General features: G+C 36.7%; 3 protein-coding genes across 8 annotated transcripts in view; 2 read left to right on the top strand and 1 right to left on the bottom strand.

Annotated features, from left to right (window-relative positions):
* Nucleotides 1-3,669, bottom strand: part of nav1a (neuron navigator 1a) — a 208,809-nt gene extending 205,140 nt beyond the window's left edge. For all 6 annotated transcript variants that reach the window (XM_055189484.2, XM_073874928.1, XM_073874927.1 and 3 more), the window contains exon 1: nt 3,529-3,669. The gene's annotated coding sequence lies outside the window, so the exon portion shown is untranslated. The remainder of the gene's footprint in view (nt 1-3,528) is intronic.
* Nucleotides 237-7,049, top strand: csrp1a (cysteine and glycine-rich protein 1a). Its single transcript, XM_055189485.2, has 6 exons — nt 237-397; nt 3,554-3,663; nt 5,511-5,679; nt 5,776-5,905; nt 6,079-6,172; nt 6,260-7,049. Exons 2-6 carry the CDS (start codon nt 3,555-3,557, stop codon nt 6,334-6,336), a joined length of 579 nt encoding a protein of 192 aa, XP_055045460.1. The 5' UTR covers nt 237-397; nt 3,554; the 3' UTR covers nt 6,337-7,049.
* A 6,014-nt stretch (nt 7,050-13,063) lies between these two features.
* Nucleotides 13,064-21,172, top strand: phlda3 (pleckstrin homology-like domain, family A, member 3). Its single transcript, XM_055188811.2, has 2 exons — nt 13,064-13,815; nt 17,499-21,172. The coding sequence occupies exon 1, from the start codon at nt 13,430-13,432 to the stop codon at nt 13,811-13,813; it is 384 nt and encodes a 127-aa protein (XP_055044786.1). The 5' UTR covers nt 13,064-13,429; the 3' UTR covers nt 13,814-13,815; nt 17,499-21,172.
* Nucleotides 21,173-22,582: the final 1,410 nt, after the last annotated feature.

Here is a 22,582-nt window from a genome sequence, read left to right as displayed (position 1 = left end):
GCAAAGGTTAAACTGGAATATTTGATGTCACCTCCAGCAAAAAACTTGGTGACTTATTACACTGTATCAGTAATAGACTTTCATCATATAACGCACCAAATTCTTCATTAACTTCTTTTGTTTTTATATTAAAGGGGTGTCTGTGAGCCAGCAGGGGTGGTGTGCACAGGGGCGGTGAGAAAACAGAGCAGGGTCATGAGGCAGCTCTGTTCCTTTAACTTCTCACCACATAGTTTTGACTCACTTCCCTCATTGCCCCACCCCAGAGCTCCTGTGCTCAGATCTGACACAGACCCCTCCACCATTAGATGTGTTAGGACAGAATAAAGCCATTAGCTTTTACACGTCCATATTTCTGCTGAGCTTTTGTCCAGACTCACACCAAAGATCACAACAGGTAAGATTTTAACTTAGCTTTCTTGTCACACCCACTTCGTTTCCTCTTTCTGTAGCATGATACTTTTAGACGTTCAGAACACGCATGAGCCGCATACAAGTTTAAAACCATGTTTTGCTGAAATCAAATATTTTTATAAGTTCAGCTGGAAATATGTTTGGCATGCATGAAACTTACTAAAGCAAAACTGACAAACATTTACTTATGTAGATTTATGCATTTGGCACATGCTTTTCAAAAGCGACTTACAGTGCATTACACAGGAAACATTTGTCTATCAGTATGTGTGTTCATTGGGTTCAAACCCATGATTTTTTGTACTGCGAATGCAATGCTCTACCATCGAGCTATACAGGAGCACTTAGGTAGATGAAGAGTAATGTTGCATATACCGTTTGATTCTTTACTTACTTTAAGTTACATACTACTGACTTTTCTTATCTGGAATCAGGAATGTGACCTGTCCAGTCTTGCTTAGGAGACTAGAAGAATAACAGGATCTTATTTTATTTCAAAAAACAGACTCCATTTTGATTTTTAAATATAGTGGCTTTTGTTTTTGTTTTTTCAAATGTCCTCATACGTGTACAAAGGGAGTTACTCAGTACACGCTGTGATAAACTCATTGAGGAGGTGAGCAACACCCCCACATTGTGACTTTGGGTTTAGCCACATAGAAATTACCTTTTGCAAAAACATCACAAAAACACACTTTTGCAACCAAGTTTAAATGACCAAAGGTCTTTTAAAAGTCTCGTGTACAAAAAATGCCATTTCTAAAGAAAGTGGCTGTGAAAAAGTTACTCAATACAATGGTGTTTCCTCACATCCTCGATGACCCACCATGTTTACACTTTAGACTAGACAGCCGAACTATGCAGGAATGTCTCAAACACGTCCAGCAAGACCTTTTATGGACAAAATCAATGAGACATTTCCCCGCAATTACTGCAGATTAGACGAGAATAAACTATTTTGTAAGATATGCAGGCCTACTGTTGGCAGCAATGTCCCATTGCAAGCTCTGGATCGTAAAATACTGAATGATGAGAGATCGGTTTTGAGAAAGGAGACCAGAGAAGTGTGCCAAAGCAGCAGAGTTCAAGCTGTACTCTGGAAACAGAGCAAGTATGTGCTTTTGAAAGACCAAATGTGCTTTTATATCTGTTTCTAATCAATTTTTGCTTAAGCATACTTTAATAATGAGAAAGATTTTTGGCAGTATGAACATCACACACGGTTTATCACCTTAATAATTATTTCTTTCCATTTCTTTATGCTAAACATAAAAGGTACAATGAATTAGATGTTTCACCATAAATGACATTTCCTTATATCCTTTAGTATGTCAATTGTAAATATCAGTATAGCATTTAAAATGAGGTGAGACTTTTGAATGAACATAGAGTCTTACAATAGCTTTACACACATGGGTAAATTTTAACCCATAGTAAAGGGTTATAAATTAACCTAGGCTGAAATGCTGTGTTGTTTTAACCCATGGTAACGTCAAATATAGAATGTTTTAATTAATTTAACCAAACGGTTGGGTTTGTCCTTGTTAACCCAACTATGAGTTAAATATAACCAAGCATTTTTTACAGGGTACTGTATATAAACATACAATGTGCAAAACAACCCATTCTCATGAAATGCATATACATTGCACGCAATGTGAAAAGTCGTGCAATACGGCAATTCAATTTTGCATTCATATGATATGCCAGTCCATCCCGTTAACTTAAAGGGACACTCCACTTTTTTTGAAAATATGCTTATTTTCCGGCTGCCCTGGAGTTGAACATTTGATTTTTGCTGTTTTGGAGTGCATTCAGCTGATCTCCGGGTCTGGCGCTACCACTTTTAGCATAGCTTAGCATAATCCATTGAATCTGATTAGACCATTAGAATTGTGCTAAAAAATAACCAAAAAGTTTCAATATTTTTCCTATTTAAAACTTGACTCTTCTGTAGTTACATCGTGTACTTAGACCGACAGAAAATTTAAGTTTCGATTTTCTAGGCAGATATGGCTAGGAACTATACTTTCATTCTAGCGTAATAATCAAGGACTTTGCTGCCGTAACATGGCTGCAGAAGATGCAATGATATTACGCAGCGCCCTGAAAATAGTCCCCTTTGTAACTTTCAATGGCAGGGGACTATTTTCGGGCAGTGCGTAATATCATTGCGCCTCCTGCAGCCATTTTACGGCAGCAAAGTCCTTGATTATTACGCTAGAATGAAAGTATAGTTCCTAGCCATATCGGCCTAGAAAATCGCAATTTTTAATTGTCTGTCGGTCTTAGTACACGATGTAACTACAGAAGAGTCAAGTTTTAAATAGGAAAAATATCCAAACTCTTCGGTTATTTTTTAGCACGATGCTAATGGTCTAATCAGATTCAATGGGTTATGCTAAGCTATGTTAAAAGGGCTAGTGCCAGACCCGGAGATCGGGTCATTTTATGTATTGGTTTCTCTTCTTTTTTTTTACAGTTTTTTTAAACTATTGTCGCTTGGGTCAAGTATGTATCGCTGCAGCCCGGAGACTGCAGGTGGGAGGAGCTTACGCCGCAAGCGGAAGGAGCTTATGCTGCAAGTAGGAGGGATTTCAGAAATGTGCAAGTAGGAGGAGTTTACGCTTCAAATGGGACGGCGGTGAATCCTCTGGAAGTTTGTACAGCCCACTTGCGGCTAAAGCTCCACCCACTTGCTACTAACCCACCCATTTGCAGCTGGCTCCGACCTCCGTTTATACCCATTTCCTTGGGTTTGGAGTTAGATTTGGGATCTGCTTTAGGATGTCTTTTAATATATATGTTTCTTCATGTTTTTGTCTATTTTTAAACCATGGTTGCTTGGAGTTGGGGTTAGGTTTAATATGTCATTTTATGCAACAAAAAGTTGTTCAAACCCCAAACCCAAGCGACAATGGTAAGAAACAGAAAAAAGAAACCAATACATAAAACGACACAAAAGTATTAAGTCAAAAGGACGGAATCATATGCATGAAAATTTTGGGGTATGTATTGCACGGCTTTTCACATTGCGTGCAATTTGTGTGCATTTCATAAGAATGGTTTGTGCAAAAAATGCACATGACATAGCATATTCAAAGATGAACCTACTCAAGTGTGTGATGGTGTTTTGCAGGATGCCTCTTGGAGGAGGAAACAAATGTGGCTGCTGTCAGAAAACCGTTTACTTTGCAGAGGAAGTTCAATGTGAAGGGCGGAGCTTCCACAGATCCTGTTTCCTGTGCAGTAAATCCTCTTCATTTTCCTGTTTTTTAAATAACACTACATAAGATGTGCATCCAAACAATACTTCAGTAGTCTCCAAACAATGCTTTTTCAGTCAGTTTGTTAAACAAAATTACCAAAGGCTGACACAATTGGTTCTCACATGACTGACATACGTAACGTTAACTGTTTAAATCTGTTATCATAGTGGAGGGTGAACCAACTCCTCATGAGTTTCCTCTTAAATACATTTAAATAGTTTCCTGGCACCAATAAAAGTGTCACTTTATTAACAACAGCACAGCATTAAAAACTTCTGGGAAATATTTTGTTATAAAAGCTGATACGTTCACAAACCACTGTTAATTTTAACAAAAATGCAAGTAAACTATTTAATGTGTGGTTTGGCATCGGAGGCATTGTAATAAATAACTATAACCTTACCTAATGGAGCAAGATCCTGCGTTGTTTTGACGATGACTGCTGTACTAACTGTTAACACCTGTGAACGCCTCGAGTTCTCAAAGTTTTTGCCTGAATTAGCACGTTGGATTACTGTTCAGGTCGTTGAAGCATGGTAGGCATTCGACTTAATGCAGCGCCGCAAGAACCGACAGGCAGCTGACGTCAAGGTGCCGCGAGAGCGATTTGAGAAATCATACAGAGAAGTGTGGTTTCGAACCGCTCTCGCGGTGCTTTGGCGTCATCCGCATGTCGGTTCTTGGGGCGCGGCATGAAGTCGAATGCCTTGTCCTAAACAATTTCTTATGTCTTTTATGTCAACTAGCTATATTGGCTGCTTGACCCTAAGTAGCCTAATAACACACATTATAAACCCGCGTTTTTAGACGAAAATTTAATATTTTACATTTATTTAATACATTATACATTTATTATATATTTATAATTTCTGAATATCGCTTTCAGTTATTTAAAAACATTTTAGTAAAAGAATAATAATTTTCCTGCATAAAGATTGTTTATGTAAATACGGTTCTGGTTAGAGGGGATACAGCTAAGGCCAAATCTGTGTTGGGTTTAGGGTTAGGTTTGGGTGTAGGATTAGGATGAAAACAGCAGTTCTGGCTAGATAGGATACAGTTACCAAAATCCCGTTGGTTTATGGTTAGGTTTGTAGGATTAGATCTGGCATGATTTCACGAGATTTTTGCCGTAGCTTTATACCTTCTAGCCACAACCTGTACGTTTCCCACACGTAATCTGTGTATTCACATAATTTGAATTTGAGGCAAAACAACTATTTAACTATAATTTTAAACTTTTCATTTGAAAGCAAAAAGCACCAAAAGGTAGTGGTCTAGTGAGAAAATTCAGGTCCGTGGCCATTCTGGCCAATGGATGGCTGAACTGTTCGGCCGGCGGCCGTTTCTCAATCCGAAAGCAAGGCAGCAGCCTGCGGAGGTCGCAATTTTAGTCTGCATACGTCGTGAAGACAGTCTTATTTCAGAATATTAACACTTACAAAGTTGACTAATATTATAACGTATTCGTTATTTGTTGTAAAATGCTTATGATTTGCGAATGTAGTGCTTAGTTACCTTAAATAAACCTAGCTTGATGACGTATGCAGCCTGCTGCATATGCGACCTCCGGAGGCTGCAGTCTTCGGATTGAGAAATGGCCTTGATCGTTTCTCATCATTTGTTCTATGGCTCCCCCTACTGTCTGAGTTTATAAATCACCTCAAGTAGGCTCAATATATAGAAAAAATATATTAAAATCTGTTAAAACATTTCAGCAAGTTACCCTCTTGAATCTCCTGTACCCTTGGCTGTTGTTCACTGTGCTAAAGTATACTCATATATGTAATATTTTAAAATACATTTCACTCTTTCTTACCGTTTCAGTGGTGTGCAGGAAAAATCTCGACAGCACTACTGTGGCCACCCATGAGAACGAGGTCTATTGCAAGTCCTGTTACGGCAAAAAATACGGGCCCAAGGGTTATGGATACGGCGCTGGTGCAGGAACTCTAAGCATGGACAAAGGAGAGTCGCTGGGCATTAAATCTCAGGAGTAATAACCCATTCTTTCGCATGTTGGTTCTTAAAACTTGCTTCATATTTAATAAAGCTACAGTTCTGTCTGACTCTCTGTGTCTCTTGACTGCAGACCTCAACCACACCAGCCGACCAATAACCCCAACACATCCAAGTTTGCTCAAAAGTTTGGAAGCTCCGATGTGTGTCCACGTTGCAGTAAGGCCGTTTATGCTGCCGAGAAAGTCATAGGGGCAGGAAATGTATGTGAAAAGCAGAAATGACATGCATGTGTTTATAAATAAGGCCTTGACCCGAATGCAACCATAAACTGCTGCACTTCAATGAGCTTTAGTGGCAAAGCTGCAAGTGCACATGAATTGCATCAATGATTAACTGTTTTTTTAATGATGAACTGTTGTATTTTTATTTTTAGGCATGGCATAGGGGTTGTTTCCGGTGTGCTAAGTGCGGTAAAGGGCTTGAGTCCACAACTTTAGCTGATAAGGATGGAGAAATTTTTTGTAAAGGTATCCATAAAATTTAAGTCTTATCTTTTGCATTATCCATTTTCTTCTAAGTGTCGACCTCTAAACATTTACCATTGCTCTTCACAGCTTGCTATGCCAAAAGCTTTGGACCGAAGGGTTTTGGATACGGCCAAGGGGCCGGCGCACTGTCACACACTCAATAGATCGGCAACACACTAGTCACATTAATTCCTGTACCTGCTCACATGCCGTTTTGAATGACTGCATGTCAATGTCAGGAAATGTCCACATTTCAAAGACATCATAAACGTCTCGGCTTAAATCTTGAACATTACCAAACACTTGGAAGAACGTCAACTATGTTAACAAAGCATGGGATTAACACTTAATCTACTCACTTGAAATGATCACTTCAAGTGGCACAGATTTAGTGCAATTTGAGCTCTGCTTTCTCTTCATAGATGTATTGTTTGTTCTTTATAATGGATCGACATGTCACACGTTTGAACTTAATCACTGTAAAAAAAATGTTCCTTTTAACTTTATTTCAAATATGCAAGATTTTCAAGCATTCCTTGGCTAAAGATGCACCTGTCACTGAGTCAGACACACCAGCCATCACTTTTTAAACCCGACCTCTTTAATCACCAACACGTGCATGTCCTCATTACCACCTCCTTTGTAAGCCGCCACCATTCCTCACTTCTTCTTCGTCTGGTCTTGCACTTACCTGCATGATGGACTCCTAGTTTCCTCACCTGTGTGCTCTTTCTCAGCTCAGGATCTACCCGTCTTCCAGTGCCATACAAACACAAAGACTGTTATTCTAAGCTAAGTCACCCAGGACTTTACATTTGCTTGCGAAGTTATTTACCTGTCTGATGTTGTATACTTCAATAAACTTTGTTATATTTAACTTCCCCTTATCTGTTATCTTCTGTGACGTGACAGAACCACCGTTTTATTTGACTGTCAACTGAACAGAATCACATACAGATATACAATCCTAGTTTCATTCTTACCTTAAAATGTAACTATTGCTTTTCTGTAATAATAATAATAATCCTCTATAGAAGATGCACCCGAAATCCTGGACAGGACGGGTCCGGGAAGAATGGCACGTGGTCACCCTATGATGCTCCAACAATAGAAACAATGCTGATTCATCACTAGTTTTGGTAACTGGCTGTGTGATTTCGTGATCTGAGCCGAAGCGTGCACAGTGTCTGTTGCGGCGTTTGCTGCTCCATTGTAACTGTTATTCAGGGCTAGACTGTGACAGAACTGTGAAATATTATTTTCAGAGGTTTACATTGGCAGGCTTATGTATGTTGTCTTTATAGCCCTTGTGTTGAATACTTTTACATAGTCGTGGAACGAGTATGGTCTGGTTAATGCGGGCGTGTACGCGCGTATAAAGGGTGGTCTGATGCGACCTCCTTAATGAGGAGCATCCCCATAGCACCTGCATCAGAAAATCTCTGGAGCCACCACTGCTTAGAACGGAGAAAAACCCGCCAGCTGCTGGCATTCCTTAAAAGCGATGCGCTTCCATTGGAAACAATTGAAAACATACACTGCCACCGGGGTTAATGCGTTGGTGTGCACGCTCCGTTAGTGTGGTGCTGAACATGTAAAGAGACACAAATGCGTTCACTTTTAATCTGTTCTCCTTATAAACAAATAAATGCACATTCTAGCGTATATGCTTACCATGTATCTTCATGATTGAAAATAAAAATGTGATTGATTATGATGGACTTTTTACATCTCGGTCCGTAAAAAGTGATGGACAATGAAAAGTCTAAGGCATCCTCTGATATGTGTGCTCTAAGATTAAAGTTAGTATATATTTACTGTTTATTTGAACATGACAATCATGTTCAGGTTGAAAACATTATATTTATCTTTTATATTTATGCATTTGTCAGATGCTTTTATCCAAAGCGACTTACCTATACATTTTAATCAGTATTTGTGTTCCCTGGGTTTAAACGCATGACCTTATCAGGTTCATGACTATCCTATTATGTCAAAAATTAAATGGTTCATGACCTAATAATCCTACTATGTCAAAAATGTCCTGTGACTCATATTCCGTTTAAGTATGACTGAAAGATACACAGTCTGACACTTATGGTCATGTCACATCCCTTCGGGAAGTCCCTGAAAGAAATTCATCTCTATCATTGGTGGAGAACATTAAGTTGTTCTAAGAAACTGCCGTCCATATTTATAGTCTCACCCTTGCTACTAAAAGATTATCAAGCCATACAAATATGCTTCATGGTGAACCGTGCTGATGGCAAGCTGGCTGGGTATCAACTATGGTTATACAAAATAAGGATATGAGTACTGCCCAAATGTCAATGACAGATCTCACATCCACAACAGCCTAAAACTAAAACAGAGCCTAAAACATTATTATGTTGACTTTCTTTCAGCCTATCTATTATGTACCATGCTGAGCTGTTTTTAATGCAACTGGATCTGATCCTTGCTCAAAATAGTTGAAAATCCACTTATAACATATTTACCCGATGACACATTCATGCAAATACAGAAATGATAGATTATAATAAAAAGAGCAACTGAAAAGATGAGCGCAAGATATTGAAATCTGCATGTGTCACCTTACATTTTTGTACTGATAATTCTTGAATGGCAGACAGCACAAAGAAATTTGTTTCAGCAGTGTGATCATACTTTAGGCAGTGTGCAAGTCATATTATTTATTAGAACAACTAGGCTGACCTTACCATGTTTGACAGTAAGGATCCCTTGCTGTCAGAAAATAATGGTCAAAAATGGTTCCCATAACTGTCACTGTGGTGGTACCCTTTCAAAAAGTACACCTAAAAGTTTATAATAGTACCTCAGATGTACATATTGCTAGAAGAGTGCATATTAGTACATCAAAGATACACATTGGTACAAAATGTATACATATCTGTACCAAAATTATTATTAATATTAATATTACGACCTTTTAAAAAGGTTACTGCCCCACTGACAGATAGGGACCATTTTTGACACTTTTTTTCTGATAGTCTAGTCTAGTCTAGTAGCAGTCTAGGTTTTGCTTCCTGAGGCAGTCTAGTCGCAGTTTAGTCTAGTCTAGTCTAGTCTAATCTAGTCAAGTCGCAATCTTATCTAGTCTAGTCGCAGTCTAGTTTTGTCGCAGTCTAGTCACAGCCTAGTCTCAGTCTAATCTAGTCGCAGCCTAGTCTTAGTCTCAGTCTAGTCTAATCACAGTCTTTTCACAATTTAGTATTGTCGCAGTCTAGTCGCAGCCTAGTCTAGTATAGTCTTGTCTATATTCTAGTCTAGATTCAGTCTAGTCCATATTCTAGTCTAAATTAAGTCTAGTCTATATTATTGTCTATATTCTAGTCTAGATTCAGTCTAGTCCATATTCTAGTCTAAATTAAGTCTAGTCTATATTCTAGTCTATGTAGGTACCATTCATAACATGTTATGTTATAATGGGGTGGTTTCCCGGACAGGGATTAGTTTAAGACAGGCCTAGGCCTCAGTTTAATAAGGAAATATAACTAGTTTTAACAAACATGCCTTACTAAAAACATTACTTATGGGCATATTGAGGCAAAACGAAGAGCACTGATGCATTTTAAGATATGTCAGTGCAAGTTGTTTTCAGTTTGGACAGCTCTTACATTTATTTTAGTCTAGGACTAGTCTAATCCCTGTCTGGGAAACCGCCCCAATGTGTGTTAAATTTGTGTAGTAAATGTACGTTAAAAAAGTCACAGTCTAGTCTAGTCTAGTTTAGTTTAGCCTAGTCGCAGTTTAGTGTAGTCTAGTGTAGTCTGGTCGCAGTCTAGTTTTGTCACAGTCTAGTCTAGTCTAGTCTAGTCACAGTCTAATCTAGTCTAGTCGCAGTCTAATCTAGTCTAGTCGCAGTCTAGTTTTGTTGCAGTCTAGTTGCAGCCTAGTCTCAGTCTAATCTAGTCGCAGCCTAGTCTTAGTCTCAGTCTAGTCTAATGGCAGTCTTTTCACAATTTAGTATTGTTGCAGTCTAGTTGCAGCCTAGTCTAGTCTAGTCTATATTCTAGTCTAAATTCAGTCTATTCTTTATTCTACACTGCTGAAAAAAAACAGCATACCAGCAAGACCAGCATATGTTGTGTTTTGGTGCTGGTTTGCTAGTGAACACCAGCTAAACCAGCACTAAACCAGCATTAGCACCAGCTAAACCAGCACCAAACCAGCATTAGAACCAGCATCCCATGCTGGTCATACAAGCATATGTTGTGTTTTGGTGCTGGTATGCCGGTGACCACCAGCTAAACCAGCATCAAACCAGCATAATTCCCATGCTGGTCCATGCTGGTTTGATGCTGTTTTTTTCAGCAGGGTAGTCAATATAGGTACGATTCATAAGATGTTATGTTATAATTTGTGTTAAATTTGTGCAGTTAATGTACATTAAAAAAGTTGCAGTCTAGTCTAGTCTAGTCTAGTCGCAGTCTAGTCACAGTCTAGTTTTGTCACAGTCTAGTCTAGTCTAGTCATAGTCTAGTCATAGTCTAGTTTTGTCACAATCTAGTGTAGTCTAGTTGCAGTCTAGTCTAGCAGTCTAGTCTAGTTTTGTTCCAGTCTAGTCCCAGCCTAGTTTTAGTCTCAGTCTAGTCTAATCATAGTCTAGTCTAGTCAGAGTCTAGTCACAGTCTAGTCTTGTCGCAGTCTAGTTGCAGCCTAGTCTCAGTTTCAGTCTAGTCTAGTCTATATTCTAGTCTAGTCTAGTGGTTTCCCAGACATGGATTAGATTACTCCTAGACTAAAATAAATGTAAGAACTGTCCAAACTGAAAACAGCTTGCATTGACATATCTTAAAATACATCAGTGCTCTTTGTTTTGCCTCAAAATGCAAACAGGTAATGTTTTTTAGTAAGGCATGTTTGTTAAAACTAGTTATATTTCCTAATTAAACTAAGGTCTAGTCCTGGCTCAACCTAATCCCTGTCCGGGAAACCACTCCAATGTGTGCTAAATTTGTGTAGTAAATGTACATTAAAAAACTGTTTTCTTTACACAATATTCAGCTTTAAACTATCCATACAGTGCTTATTAGAAACACATGTCAATTGTTTCTGAGAGCAGATGACAAAGCTATTTTTATGTGGGCCATAACATGCCATGAGCTTATGAGAAGGGTTCTTAATGTTAAGAAAGTGGAAAGATTGTCCTCTGGTGGACAGAATGCAAAATGTGGTACTACAATATTTCAGTTATGAAAGGATCGCCTATTTCCCACCAGCAGTGGCTTTCAGAGATGTTCATCATTCCTTTTCTGTTGCATCAACCATATCTGATAGGTTTCGTTTTCTGTGATTATTAAGAGGTGGAGATGCAACATCGAGACATGCATTCAGAAGCTAATTTATTTATTGTTGGTTGTCTAAATCTGCCTTTATTAAACTTGTGATGTCATCTTGGAAAGCATATTAGCCATATAAGGTACAGTCAAAAAACAACAATTCATATATAGACCATTTCAAAAGATCTAAACAACACTGGTCCAGAAGTTAAACGTTGGTATAAAATAAACTAACAGAAAGATAGATAAAGATAATGACATTGTGAAATAAAAAAAATACTGTCACAAACTGTAACAGGAAGTGTTTCTGGACCAGTGTTGTTTACATCTTTTAAAATGGTCTATAGGTTTAAGTAGAATTTTGACAATGCACAAAAAATCACATTTGAAATTATGAAATCACATCTGTGGCCAAATTTATTTGAAGATTCACCCCCAAATGGTTCTGAAGAGCTCTATTCTCTACTCCATTTAGTTTGTTTGAACTTCATGACAAGAACGTTTTGCTTAAGTCTACTGTAATAAAAAGATACTAAAAGTATTAAATTAAATTTTTTGTACTTAAATTTTAAGTATATTTAACTTGGATTTACAAGTCATTTCAACTTAGATTTTTTTTATCCTAACTAGTAATTAGTTGCTGTAACTTATAAAATACATAAGTTATTTTACAGCAACTCATCACTAGTCAAGATAAAAAAAATAAAAGAAATAACTTGTAATTCCAAGTTAATTGTAGATATAAAAAAGTGCAAAAAGTACACTGTAACTGACAGTTTTGCGCAGTGACATCACAAGGGGAAGTAAAATAGTTTTCAAAACTTTTTCTTTCATTCCTTTTGATGAGGACATTTAATCTTACTGGAAATCATACCGGAAATAGAGATTGCACATAAGATCCAAATAGTTAGTTTTGGGTGTGTTATGTTGGAATCCAATGTAAACATAAAGTATAATTAAATGCACTACAAATATTACTTAAAAATCAGCAAGTAGTATATTGTTAATTTTGTGCTAAATAAAAGTGTAAAAGTTATACACTACAAATCAAAAAATAACAGTTGTTGTACTTCAGTGCACTTGAAGTAAGTGTACTAAATACCATGCAGTAATAGGCTACTTCAATTGATTTTTTGTAGGTTGAAATAACAGTGTCTCGGAATAGCACAGTTGAGTACTTAAGTTTATTTTAAAAAGTAGGCCTACTAAAGACTATTTTTGTATATTAAGTACAATTGGTGCGTGAAAATAGTAACGTGTGCTTAAATAAAGTGTATTCTGAAAGGACATTTTAGGTCTACAATCGGTGACAATCGAATTCTGACAGAATTCCAACATTCCAGTATCTCCAATGACAGAATTCCAGTATGAATCATACAGCAGCAAACCCTTCCATTAAACTTAATCAACTATGTGTCATGAAACAAACATCATTTCACTCAAAACGCACTCGGACGTTTGAATGTCAGAGAATGAATGAATAAATGCACATGCTAATGTTTATCAGTCGGCAGCATTCCACTGTGCGAGTGTGCGGTGAAAGTAGGGCTAATCCTCGTGTGACGTCACGAGGGGTGGGGGTGAGTCCTTCCTTCAGAAACACGAGAAGAGTCGCTTTCAGAGGAGCAAGTACCAACATGCCCGGATTATGGGACTTCCAAGTTGACTGTAGCAATAAATAAAAGTCGGAAATTGATCTTTAACCACAGAGGTGTCCGCCGGCACTGTAGTGACGATGTGTTATAAAACTGAACCGGTTTCTTGATACAATTACTTTCAACGGAAACATTTAGTGTAACTAAACGGCACAAATGCAGCCTTATATTCTGTAGGCGCACATCGGTTATGCGCGTTTGCGTAAAATCTTTGTAAACGCGACGCGAAAACAGCATTGGACGCTTCGCATTTCGTCATTTCATACGTTGTTTTTGTACATTTTTACACTTCACTCACGATGAGCCAGTGTAAAATCATGAAGGATGGTTATTTAGAAAAGAGGAGCAACGGACTTCTACAGCTGTGGAAGAAGAAGCGCTGCGTTTTGACCGAGGACGGGATCTGTCTTTATGACTGTAAAGGCGAGAACGGTAAAGAGATGCGCTTCGAACAGATGACCACACTGGATTGCGTGGAGTATACGCGGGGTCTGGTATACTTCACCATCGTGATGAGCGACGGGAAAGAGATTGACTTCAGATGCCAGCAGGAGGGAACGGCGTGGAACGCGGAGATTGCGCTCGCGCTGGTGCGCTTCAAAAACCGCGTCGCCGTCCAGACCGGCAGGAACAGACATATGTCACATCTGGGCAGCTGCGGGGAGGGAGATGTCGAGCTTTGAAGGTACGGTGAACGGATTTTATATCTGCTATATACCGCTTTGTTGTGGTTGGTGCTAGAATGAAAAAGCATTCAGGCGTTCTCTTAACTCTTAACAGCTGCTTTTCATTTACTGGATTTTACCTTTTTTTAAAGACTGTCAGCTTTGACGCATATGTGCCTTATAATATCATCTGTAGGAAAATCACCACAAAATATTCGTTGACTGTCAAGTCACCTTTATTTTAAAATTATTATACAGTTTGTTTTTAAAAGCAGCTTCAATTCTTTTAATATTAAAAGTGCATTAAGGAAATCCCATAGCTTTGGTTATAAACAGTGCAACTATATTGCTCTTAAACATAAGAAATATGCAAAATTGGATTTTATACAGTGTCTAACACTAACAAATTTTTTGTTGCTTTTGAGACTTAAAGTCCATATGAAATTAAAAAGAACAATTCCTGTTTTTATGGAATATTCAGTGTTTATTATAAACAATTATTTAAACATTATTTAAAAAATAATAATAATAATGTGCCTGCATAAACGTACATCCGCCCTCTTGTTATGCTCCTTCTCTGATGATGTCAGCCAGATGGTTTGGGTGGAGCATCTGTTAACCCCGCCCCTCCAACTGTCAGTCTGCTGCGAGTTTTTACACTGCAAAAAAACGTAATATTTTTGTCTTGTTTCAGTAGAAATATCAAAAAATTCTTAAATCAAGATGAATTTTCATGATGAGCAAATGACCTAAGAAAATAATTCTAGTTTTTAATTTGTGCTTAAAAACAAGATCTGCCAATGGAATACACATTTTTTTCTTGAATTTACTTCATACAAGAAAAATTCAGCAAAAAAAGTCTTATTCCATTGGCAGATTTTTTTGCTTGTTTTTAACCTGATAAGGAACACTGTGCCGTACACGGTACACCCCCTCCCTTGCACGTGAGGCAGCATTATGTCATTGTAACTTTGTCCATTAAGCGCACACACAAAGCATAATATGATTTTTAGCAGTCATAAAACTATAATCTAGTTGTTAGTTACCTGGACCGGGCGGTGCCGATTTAGGATATTTACTTACCTTCAAAGTTTTCCCTTTATCCGCTTCGGTGAAATTGTCCAAAACAAATTGTTCATAAATCCCCAAAAGTCCAAGGAAATGGAATATCCAAGCCTTTTAATCCAAAACGATTTGTTCATCTCACAATCTTGACGTTTCTGACCAAATTACGATATAAATACTGTATACAATTAGTTTACTAACAGACATTCATTCGAATCTCACTTTTCATTCACGATTTATAATGAAAATATTCGGATGTCACGTTTATTTAGGAACAAATACGCCCCCTTGTGGAATTTCAGCCGTTCCATAAGAGGCTACTCACAAATTAACTTAAATTTGATGTGTTTTGTCTAAAAACTAGACTTATTTTCTTAGGTCATTTGCTCATCAGGAAAATACATCTTGATTTAATAGTTTTTGGATATTTCCACTGAAGACAAAAATACTAGAAAGTCATTTTTTGCAGTGTATTTCTGAATGAAACGCCTAATTTTCTATATCTACTCAATTAACAGTGGAAAATACAAGCCATAAAAAGTCACAATATGGAAGATCGCGACTTTCTGTTACAAGGACTTTAAACTAGCTGGGATTCAATTATAAACTTTGTTTTAGAATAGATTTTGGAAATAGAAATTGATAGAAATAAAGGAAACAGTAAAAATGCATTAAGCATGGAGGTATGAAATGAATGTGGATTGCATAGTTAAAATAATCTACACTGTAAAAAATAATGCACTGGATTTACTTAAAAATTAGTGCTGGGAAAAGATTAATCGCGATTAATCGCATACAAAATAAAAGTGATTTTTTTTGCATAATATATGAGTGTGTGCTGTGTGTAATTATTATGTATATATAATTACACACACATTCATGTATGTATTTAAGAAACATTTACATCAGTATATATATTTATTTATATTTTTATATATTCTATATTATATATAAATAAATACAAATTTATATATAAATAAAAAATCTAAAATTAATATATGTATGTGTGTGTGTAGTTAAAAATACACAATAATTACACACAATACACACACATATATTATGGAAAAAAAAACACATTTATTTTGTATGCGAATTATCGCGATTAATCTTTTCCCAGCACTATTAAAAATATAGTGCATTATTTTTGCATCCACTTTTTAACCTCTTAAGACCTGAGCTTTGGTTTGTCTTTTTTCCAGATTTCTTCCAGTTAGACAGAACCAATAAATATAATAACCAAATATTTTTCTTTGAACATTGAAGCAGTGTAAGTTTGTTTACAACAGATTCCGGTTACACAGAATTAAGTATTATGGTGCAAACAACAAAAAATCTGATGTCTACGTATGTGGACATCCAGGTTCACTGTCAGAAAAAAAGGTATATAAAACTGTACCGTTTTTGTCGCTGGGGTGGTACCCCAAGGTACCGTTTTGTACCTTTACAGGTATATAAACATAATACAATGTTGTACCTTTTGAGGTACTTTACTGTTCCTTAAGGATCGATTGTGTACCTACAAAGGTACAGTTAACTGTTTTGTACCCCTAAAATTTAACTGGTACAAAATTGTTCCTTAAGGTACACAATTGGTCCTTAGGGTACAATATTGTACCCCATAAGGTACAACATTTCAATGTGTTGTATACCTATAAAGGTACAAAAAGGTACCTTTTAGGGTACCACCCCAGCGACAGAAAAAGGAACAACTTTGTACCTTTTTTTCTGAGAGTCTTTTAGGAGGTTAAATAAGTTTTATTTGAAAATTTAAAGCATAAATTGATTAAAATTCCATGTAATACTTTCTTTTAAAAATGGATGCAAAAATGATGCACTACATTTTTAAGTAAATCCAGCCTTTATTTTTTGTATAATTTTGTAGTTTGGGATAAATTTAACAAGTAATGTTTAAGTACAATCTAAGATAGGATGTGTTCATTTTTTACACATTGTTTTGTGTAAATTATGTGTTATTTTGTGTTCAAATAAATAAAAGGCACAACACAAGATGTGTTAAAACAACACGAAATCTGTTGTTCCAGTAATAACACAGAGATGTGTCTTCTTAACTAGACACAAAATGTGTTGTTTTAACACAACCGTTTCGAGAATGTAAAGAAAAATTGACACGGGACTTTAAATTATTAAAAAAATAATTACAAATTATTCAAAGGACCGGAGTCAATTATTCCTTTTATACCACGGTTACCACAAACATTGATCTGGTGGTTATTTTAAGACATTTGACAAATTAGGTGTGTGTTTATCGAAAAATAATGCATACTAGTGAAACATCTCTCAGCCAATCAGAATAATGCATCCAACAGCCCCATGATATAATCAATAATATTGACTTCTAATTGCAGCCTTGTCAGAGCTCAGTTTGTGTCATTGCCGAGATCTCTTCTGAATCTCATATGTGAGATGTCTTGGCCTTTTTCTTAGGAGAAATATCTGAGACTTAAGCTAAAGTTTTCATTTGCTCTTTAGTAAGGAGATATGAATGAAAGTTTTGCTGAAGATTAACTCAAATGACTGAACCCACGTGCTCTGATTTTCCACAGCCATCACTTCAGTAAAGTTCATAAATCTTTAAACATCACACTAATGCAATTTAACCATTGTTTTTCCTCCTCAGCTCAGACCCAGACTGGACGAAAGAAGGACAAAAAAAACGAAGGCACCAAATGGAAACCCTATGTTAAGAAATCACCTGATGAAAGGTTTATACTAAACTAAGCACGGTAGTCCACGGAGAAAACTTGTTTCCTTTCTTTTGTACTTTCACCATTTTTAAAGTGATACACACACCTTTTCGCGTGTATACAGACAAAGTGGATCGAATTGTAGCCGTTGATGTTAATCACCGTGGATAAGCTTTTGTACACAGTGGAGTGGCTTTACACGCACTTTTGTTGCTGAGGCCAATGGCAGTATTGAGAAACCCATTGGATTGCTCATCGCCATAATTCAACATGATAATTTCACAATGCCTGAGTGTGTCATGCGTGGATATTGGTGAAGACTTTTCCTATTTTCAAGAGACTTGAAAATACTAAATGTACCAAATGGAGGACACTGTTTTGGACTTACACAGTATTATAAAGCATGATGCTGCTTTAAGAGACATTAACCATAGATGAAGTATGACTCACGGCCGCTGCGCTGAACTGTTTAACATTTCATAAGGACAATCTGGAATCATTCAGTTCTTCGAGGTTTTTAACACAGCAGGAAGACCAGACCGCCGTTTTCTGGAATGTATCCCATGGATGGATGGAAAACTGTGCGATGCTGTTTTTACTTTAAACACAGTTTCTTTATATTCACTATAGCTTTTGTAACCCAAGCAGCTGCCAAAGTTATAAAATGACCTCCTGTTTTCTTTATAGGAAATGAGTGTTTTTGAGTAGTACACAAAACACATGATGTCATAAGGTACACTTTGTTCAAACGGATGCTTGGCCAAATAAGGCCCATTAGTGTGATTTTCTCCTAATGAAATTGCGAACGCCCAGGGCAACAGCGGGATATTTGAAGCTCGACTAGTAAGAAGCCCAGGACAATAGCGTCTGCTTTAAATTCACGTGTTAAGTGCAGCAGTTATATCCTCTCGTAGCCGACTCTTAAACTCAAGTGCTTGTGCGGCACATGCCCGGACAATGGCTTCACTGACTAATACCGTCCCGCCTGTTCTGTTTGAGAAAAGTTGTCAAACAGGGCTATTTTACCGACTCAGTAGGTTTTGTTATTGTGCGGTAAGTCTTACATCTTATCATGCTCCTCGCATACAGGTGTGAAATGGACGGTACACTCCTAAAAAACGGTTTTAAAGGGTTCTGCACAGCGATGCCATGGAGAAACATTTTGGGTTCTCAAATGAACCTTTAATGTTTCCTTTTTATTGTTTTTTAGTTTGTAGATCCTTTTGTGCAATAAATAGCTTCATTGGATGTTAAAGGTTTTTTATAGAACCATACAGCCGAATAAAGATCTTTATTTTTTAAGCATGTAATCTGAAACATATTGCAACCAGTTTGTTTTCACACTACCAAAGTGCCAAAATTCTTAAAAATAAAAGGTGCTTAAAAGGCTATGCCATAGAAGAACCATTTTGTTTTTGGTTCTTCCAAGAACCATTTCTTTCTTAAGCCGCCTTTCCACTGTACACGTCAAACGACGGCTGATAAACGGGAAGTCATTAATTCTCTTTATTACACGGCTCTCTGGAATGCTTGATTCTGATTGGTCAGTTGAGACATTTGCAGGTTCGTTCTTTTCAAATAATAACCGCTCCAAAGTAATAACGCATAGCCGGTACTACTTGTATGTTTAAAATCCCTCCGCGCCAACAAAGATTACCGTTTGGCACCATCTTGTGACAAACACTGGACAACCACAATTAACAATGGAAAATTTCGACATTAACATGTACGGTAAAATCAAAACGTTTGAACAGTGGATAGATTTGGACGATTCAAATGGCTCCCCAATTAAGACGAAAAAACGAAAATTGAACTACGAAGAACAAACAACGACAAGACACAGAGAGCTTACTGAGACTGAACTTGACAAAATAGAGCATGACAGCTACGAAGTCAACAAACAAAAAAATACAGAATGGGCAATAAAACTTCTCAAAGACTGGCTAATTTAAAAGAGAAAAAAATGGAGACAGACAAGTATGAAGCAGATGATCTTAATAATTACGATCATTTTATGCATCTGTGCAAAGTGCAAACGGTCAGACTTATTCAATAGCCAGCTATATATTAATGGAAATGTGCAATTTAATACTTGTAAATAAATAAAATACTTAAATATATATTTATTCATGTGTAGATGTTATAAATTGTCGTCTAGCGTACATTCCTTTGAATGTTAGTCACGTAGAACTATATCGTTTCGCGGAAGAATAAAAATGTTAAAATAAATATGCCAATAAAATGTTTCAAATTCATATTCATGTCCAGTTTTTTCCTTATGTGGCAAGTAGCCGTGTAATAAGCGGGATAATGTACAGGCAGCCTGTAGTTATCGCGAAATAAGCCCCTTCAGTGTGATACAAGACCCTCCGATCAATCAAATGAGGTGCGAGGTGAAAATTATTAATCATTTTTGTTTAACTTTATCAGTAACATTTGAACCATTTAAAAAATATATATATTAATTTAATATGTATACGTTATTATTTTAAAGGTGCAGTGTGTAAATTTTAGCGACATCTAGTGGTGAGGTGCTGGTGAATTGCAACCAATGGCTCAGTCCACTGCTTACCCCTCGTTTTTTATCACATAGAGAAGCTACAGTAGCCGCCACTTGACAAACATGTCATCGGAGACAACCTAGTAAAAAAAAGTTTGTCCATTAAGGATTTCATGGCGGGCCAAAATGGCGACTTCCATGTAAGGGGACCCTCGGTATATGTAGATAAAAACGTCTCATTCTAAGGTAGTAAACACATAACGGTTCATTATGAAAGGTCTTTATACACCCCTGATAATATAGTTTTGTATATTATTTTGCATTTCTGTCAAGAGATCCTTCTAAAAATTACACACTGCACCTTTAATCTTGTTTCAATATGTTCTTTACAAAAAATTGGTCATAAATGCATAGCTGTTTATTGTTTCATTAATTTGCATTTATTTATCTATAATAAATATTAGATTGAAGCCTCTTGCGCTGGAATGAGCTTCTCTCCCATGTTACATTTAAACTGAAACTTCATTACGACTTCCACTAGAGGGCGAACTCCGACAGTCGTGTCCGAATGTCATGTACAGTGGAAAGGCAGATTTATCCTTTAACAATCTGAAGAACCTTTTTCAGCACAAGAACCTTTTTGGAAACGCAAAGGTTCTTCAGATGTTAACGGTTCTTTATGGACCCATTCGGCCAAATATGGTTCTTCTAAGCACCTTTATTTTAAAGAGTGTAGATGTAAATAAAGTAACAGATTTTGATCTGGATAGCCACACACACACAAACAGTGGCAGTTTGTTAACATCAAGTCAGTTTGTAATGGACCGCACATTGTACACTTGCCGGTGTGGTCCCACCTCCAGGCGGATTTAATGCCCTGGGCTGTGCCTGTGGTGTTGCAATAATAGGGAGATTGTGTGTATTGGAAAACCCCGGAGCCTCGGCTACTGAGAAAGCTCTGTTTAAAAAGCCACAATCATGAGATGACTCAGCAGCCTGGCAGCAAAACCTCACCAAGACTTTTTTCTTACAGCTTGACCTTACTATATTTGTAAAACGGTCTTGTTATGTTGTGCAGTTTTAAAATAAAGTGCTCTTGTGAATGTCTTTGGGGGTGTGTGTATAGAGTGTAAACAGACCAAAATATATTAATAGGTCTCGGCAAGTTGCAAAGATTTAATTCGCTTTGTGACATACCTTCCAGAAGAAGATAAGAGCCATAAATATACACCTGCTTTACAGTTGTATTGGGTCGCAAATAAGTTGCGTAATTCTTCAAAGTCAATTTACTGCAACAGTTAAGCTTGATTTGTTTAAATCCATAAGGTGTGCTGTCTAAACAAGACTGGATATGATTTACCTCCTGTTTGGTACCCTGCTATACTACTGTATATATTCCTGTTCCCGCAAGAAGACCAGAAAGGCAAAGATATAAGCAGACCAAATACAGAGATGTAGTTATAAATAACCCAGTTAAAAGATGACATTATGAATGAAGCATAACATTTGGAGTTACTGAGATATAAACCTGACTCAACTAGTTTTAATTAAATTAGTAGTTCACTCACCCACATGCCATCACAGATGTATACTGTATGACTTTTTTTCTTTATTTTTTATAAAAAATATCTTGCACTTTTTATCTGCACAGTATGCTTCAACTAGTGGAAGCTCCAAAAAGCACATAGATTCATCATAAAAGCCATCAAAAGGTCATCCAATTGACCTGGCTGCAATTCAATGATTTCAAATCTCAGTGGTTCTTGGAGAAATGTAATATTCATTTGTCTTCTTTCAGTATTGCTAAATATGTGAACGTGAAAAACAGCTAAAGTTATTTATATTGGGATTTCTACATATAATCATCCTACATAATAGAGAAAATATAACCTTGATATATTTAATATTGAATAAAATCATGTCAAACGTTGATGCTTCAATTTTCTTCATTTGAATATGAGATTTTAGTCTGGATTTCACTGGTTCACTTTATTCCAGAAGATTGGGATTACTTTTATGATGGATTTCTTTGATGTGCTTTTGGAGATTTAACATTTTGATCTATATGAATTGTTTTGGTTGAAAATTAACCATGTTTTAATTACAGTAAAAAATGTGGTTACAATACAGTAGTAATGCCATGGTTACCACAAAATAACCATGCACTGTTAAAAAATTTGCTGTAATTATGCAGCTGGTTGCCAGTAACTTACTGTAAAAGATAAAGACTGAAAATGTTTCATGTTCATTTAACTTAGAACAAACTGTTGTCAATAAATAACATAAATGTAAAATCTACAGTAAGTTACTAGTTGCCAGTAATGCCCAGTAATACTGTAATTTCTACAGATTTTTTTACAGTGTGGTTGTTCTCCAAAAACGTTTGCCATGGTAATAAATAAAAACCCAAAAATATAAAATATTTATTTGTTTTCATCTGAAGAAAAGAAGTCATACACATCTGGATTGGCATGTTGGTGAATAAAGTACAAGAATATTTTCATTTTGGGGCGTTCC

The sequence above is a fragment of the Misgurnus anguillicaudatus genome, chromosome 13, assembly GCF_027580225.2.
Source record: "Misgurnus anguillicaudatus chromosome 13, ASM2758022v2, whole genome shotgun sequence".
Classification (NCBI taxonomy): domain Eukaryota; kingdom Metazoa; phylum Chordata; class Actinopteri; order Cypriniformes; family Cobitidae; genus Misgurnus; species Misgurnus anguillicaudatus.
The sequence above is the reverse complement of the archived record's forward strand: the minus strand, read 5'-3'. Positions and strand labels throughout refer to the sequence as shown.

Coding starts and splice junctions, on each gene's coding strand:
- csrp1a (XM_055189485.2), top strand. CDS start 3,555: ATGCCTCTTGGAGGAGGAAACAAATGTGGCTGCTGTCAGAAAACCGTT. Junction 3,664..5,510: donor CAGATCCTGTTTCCTGTGCA/GTAAATCCTCTT, acceptor TTACCGTTTCAG/TGGTGTGCAGGAAAAATCTC. Junction 6,173..6,259: donor TGGAGAAATTTTTTGTAAAG/GTATCCATAAAA, acceptor TGCTCTTCACAG/CTTGCTATGCCAAAAGCTTT.
- phlda3 (XM_055188811.2), top strand. CDS start 13,430: ATGAGCCAGTGTAAAATCATGAAGGATGGTTATTTAGAAAAGAGGAGC.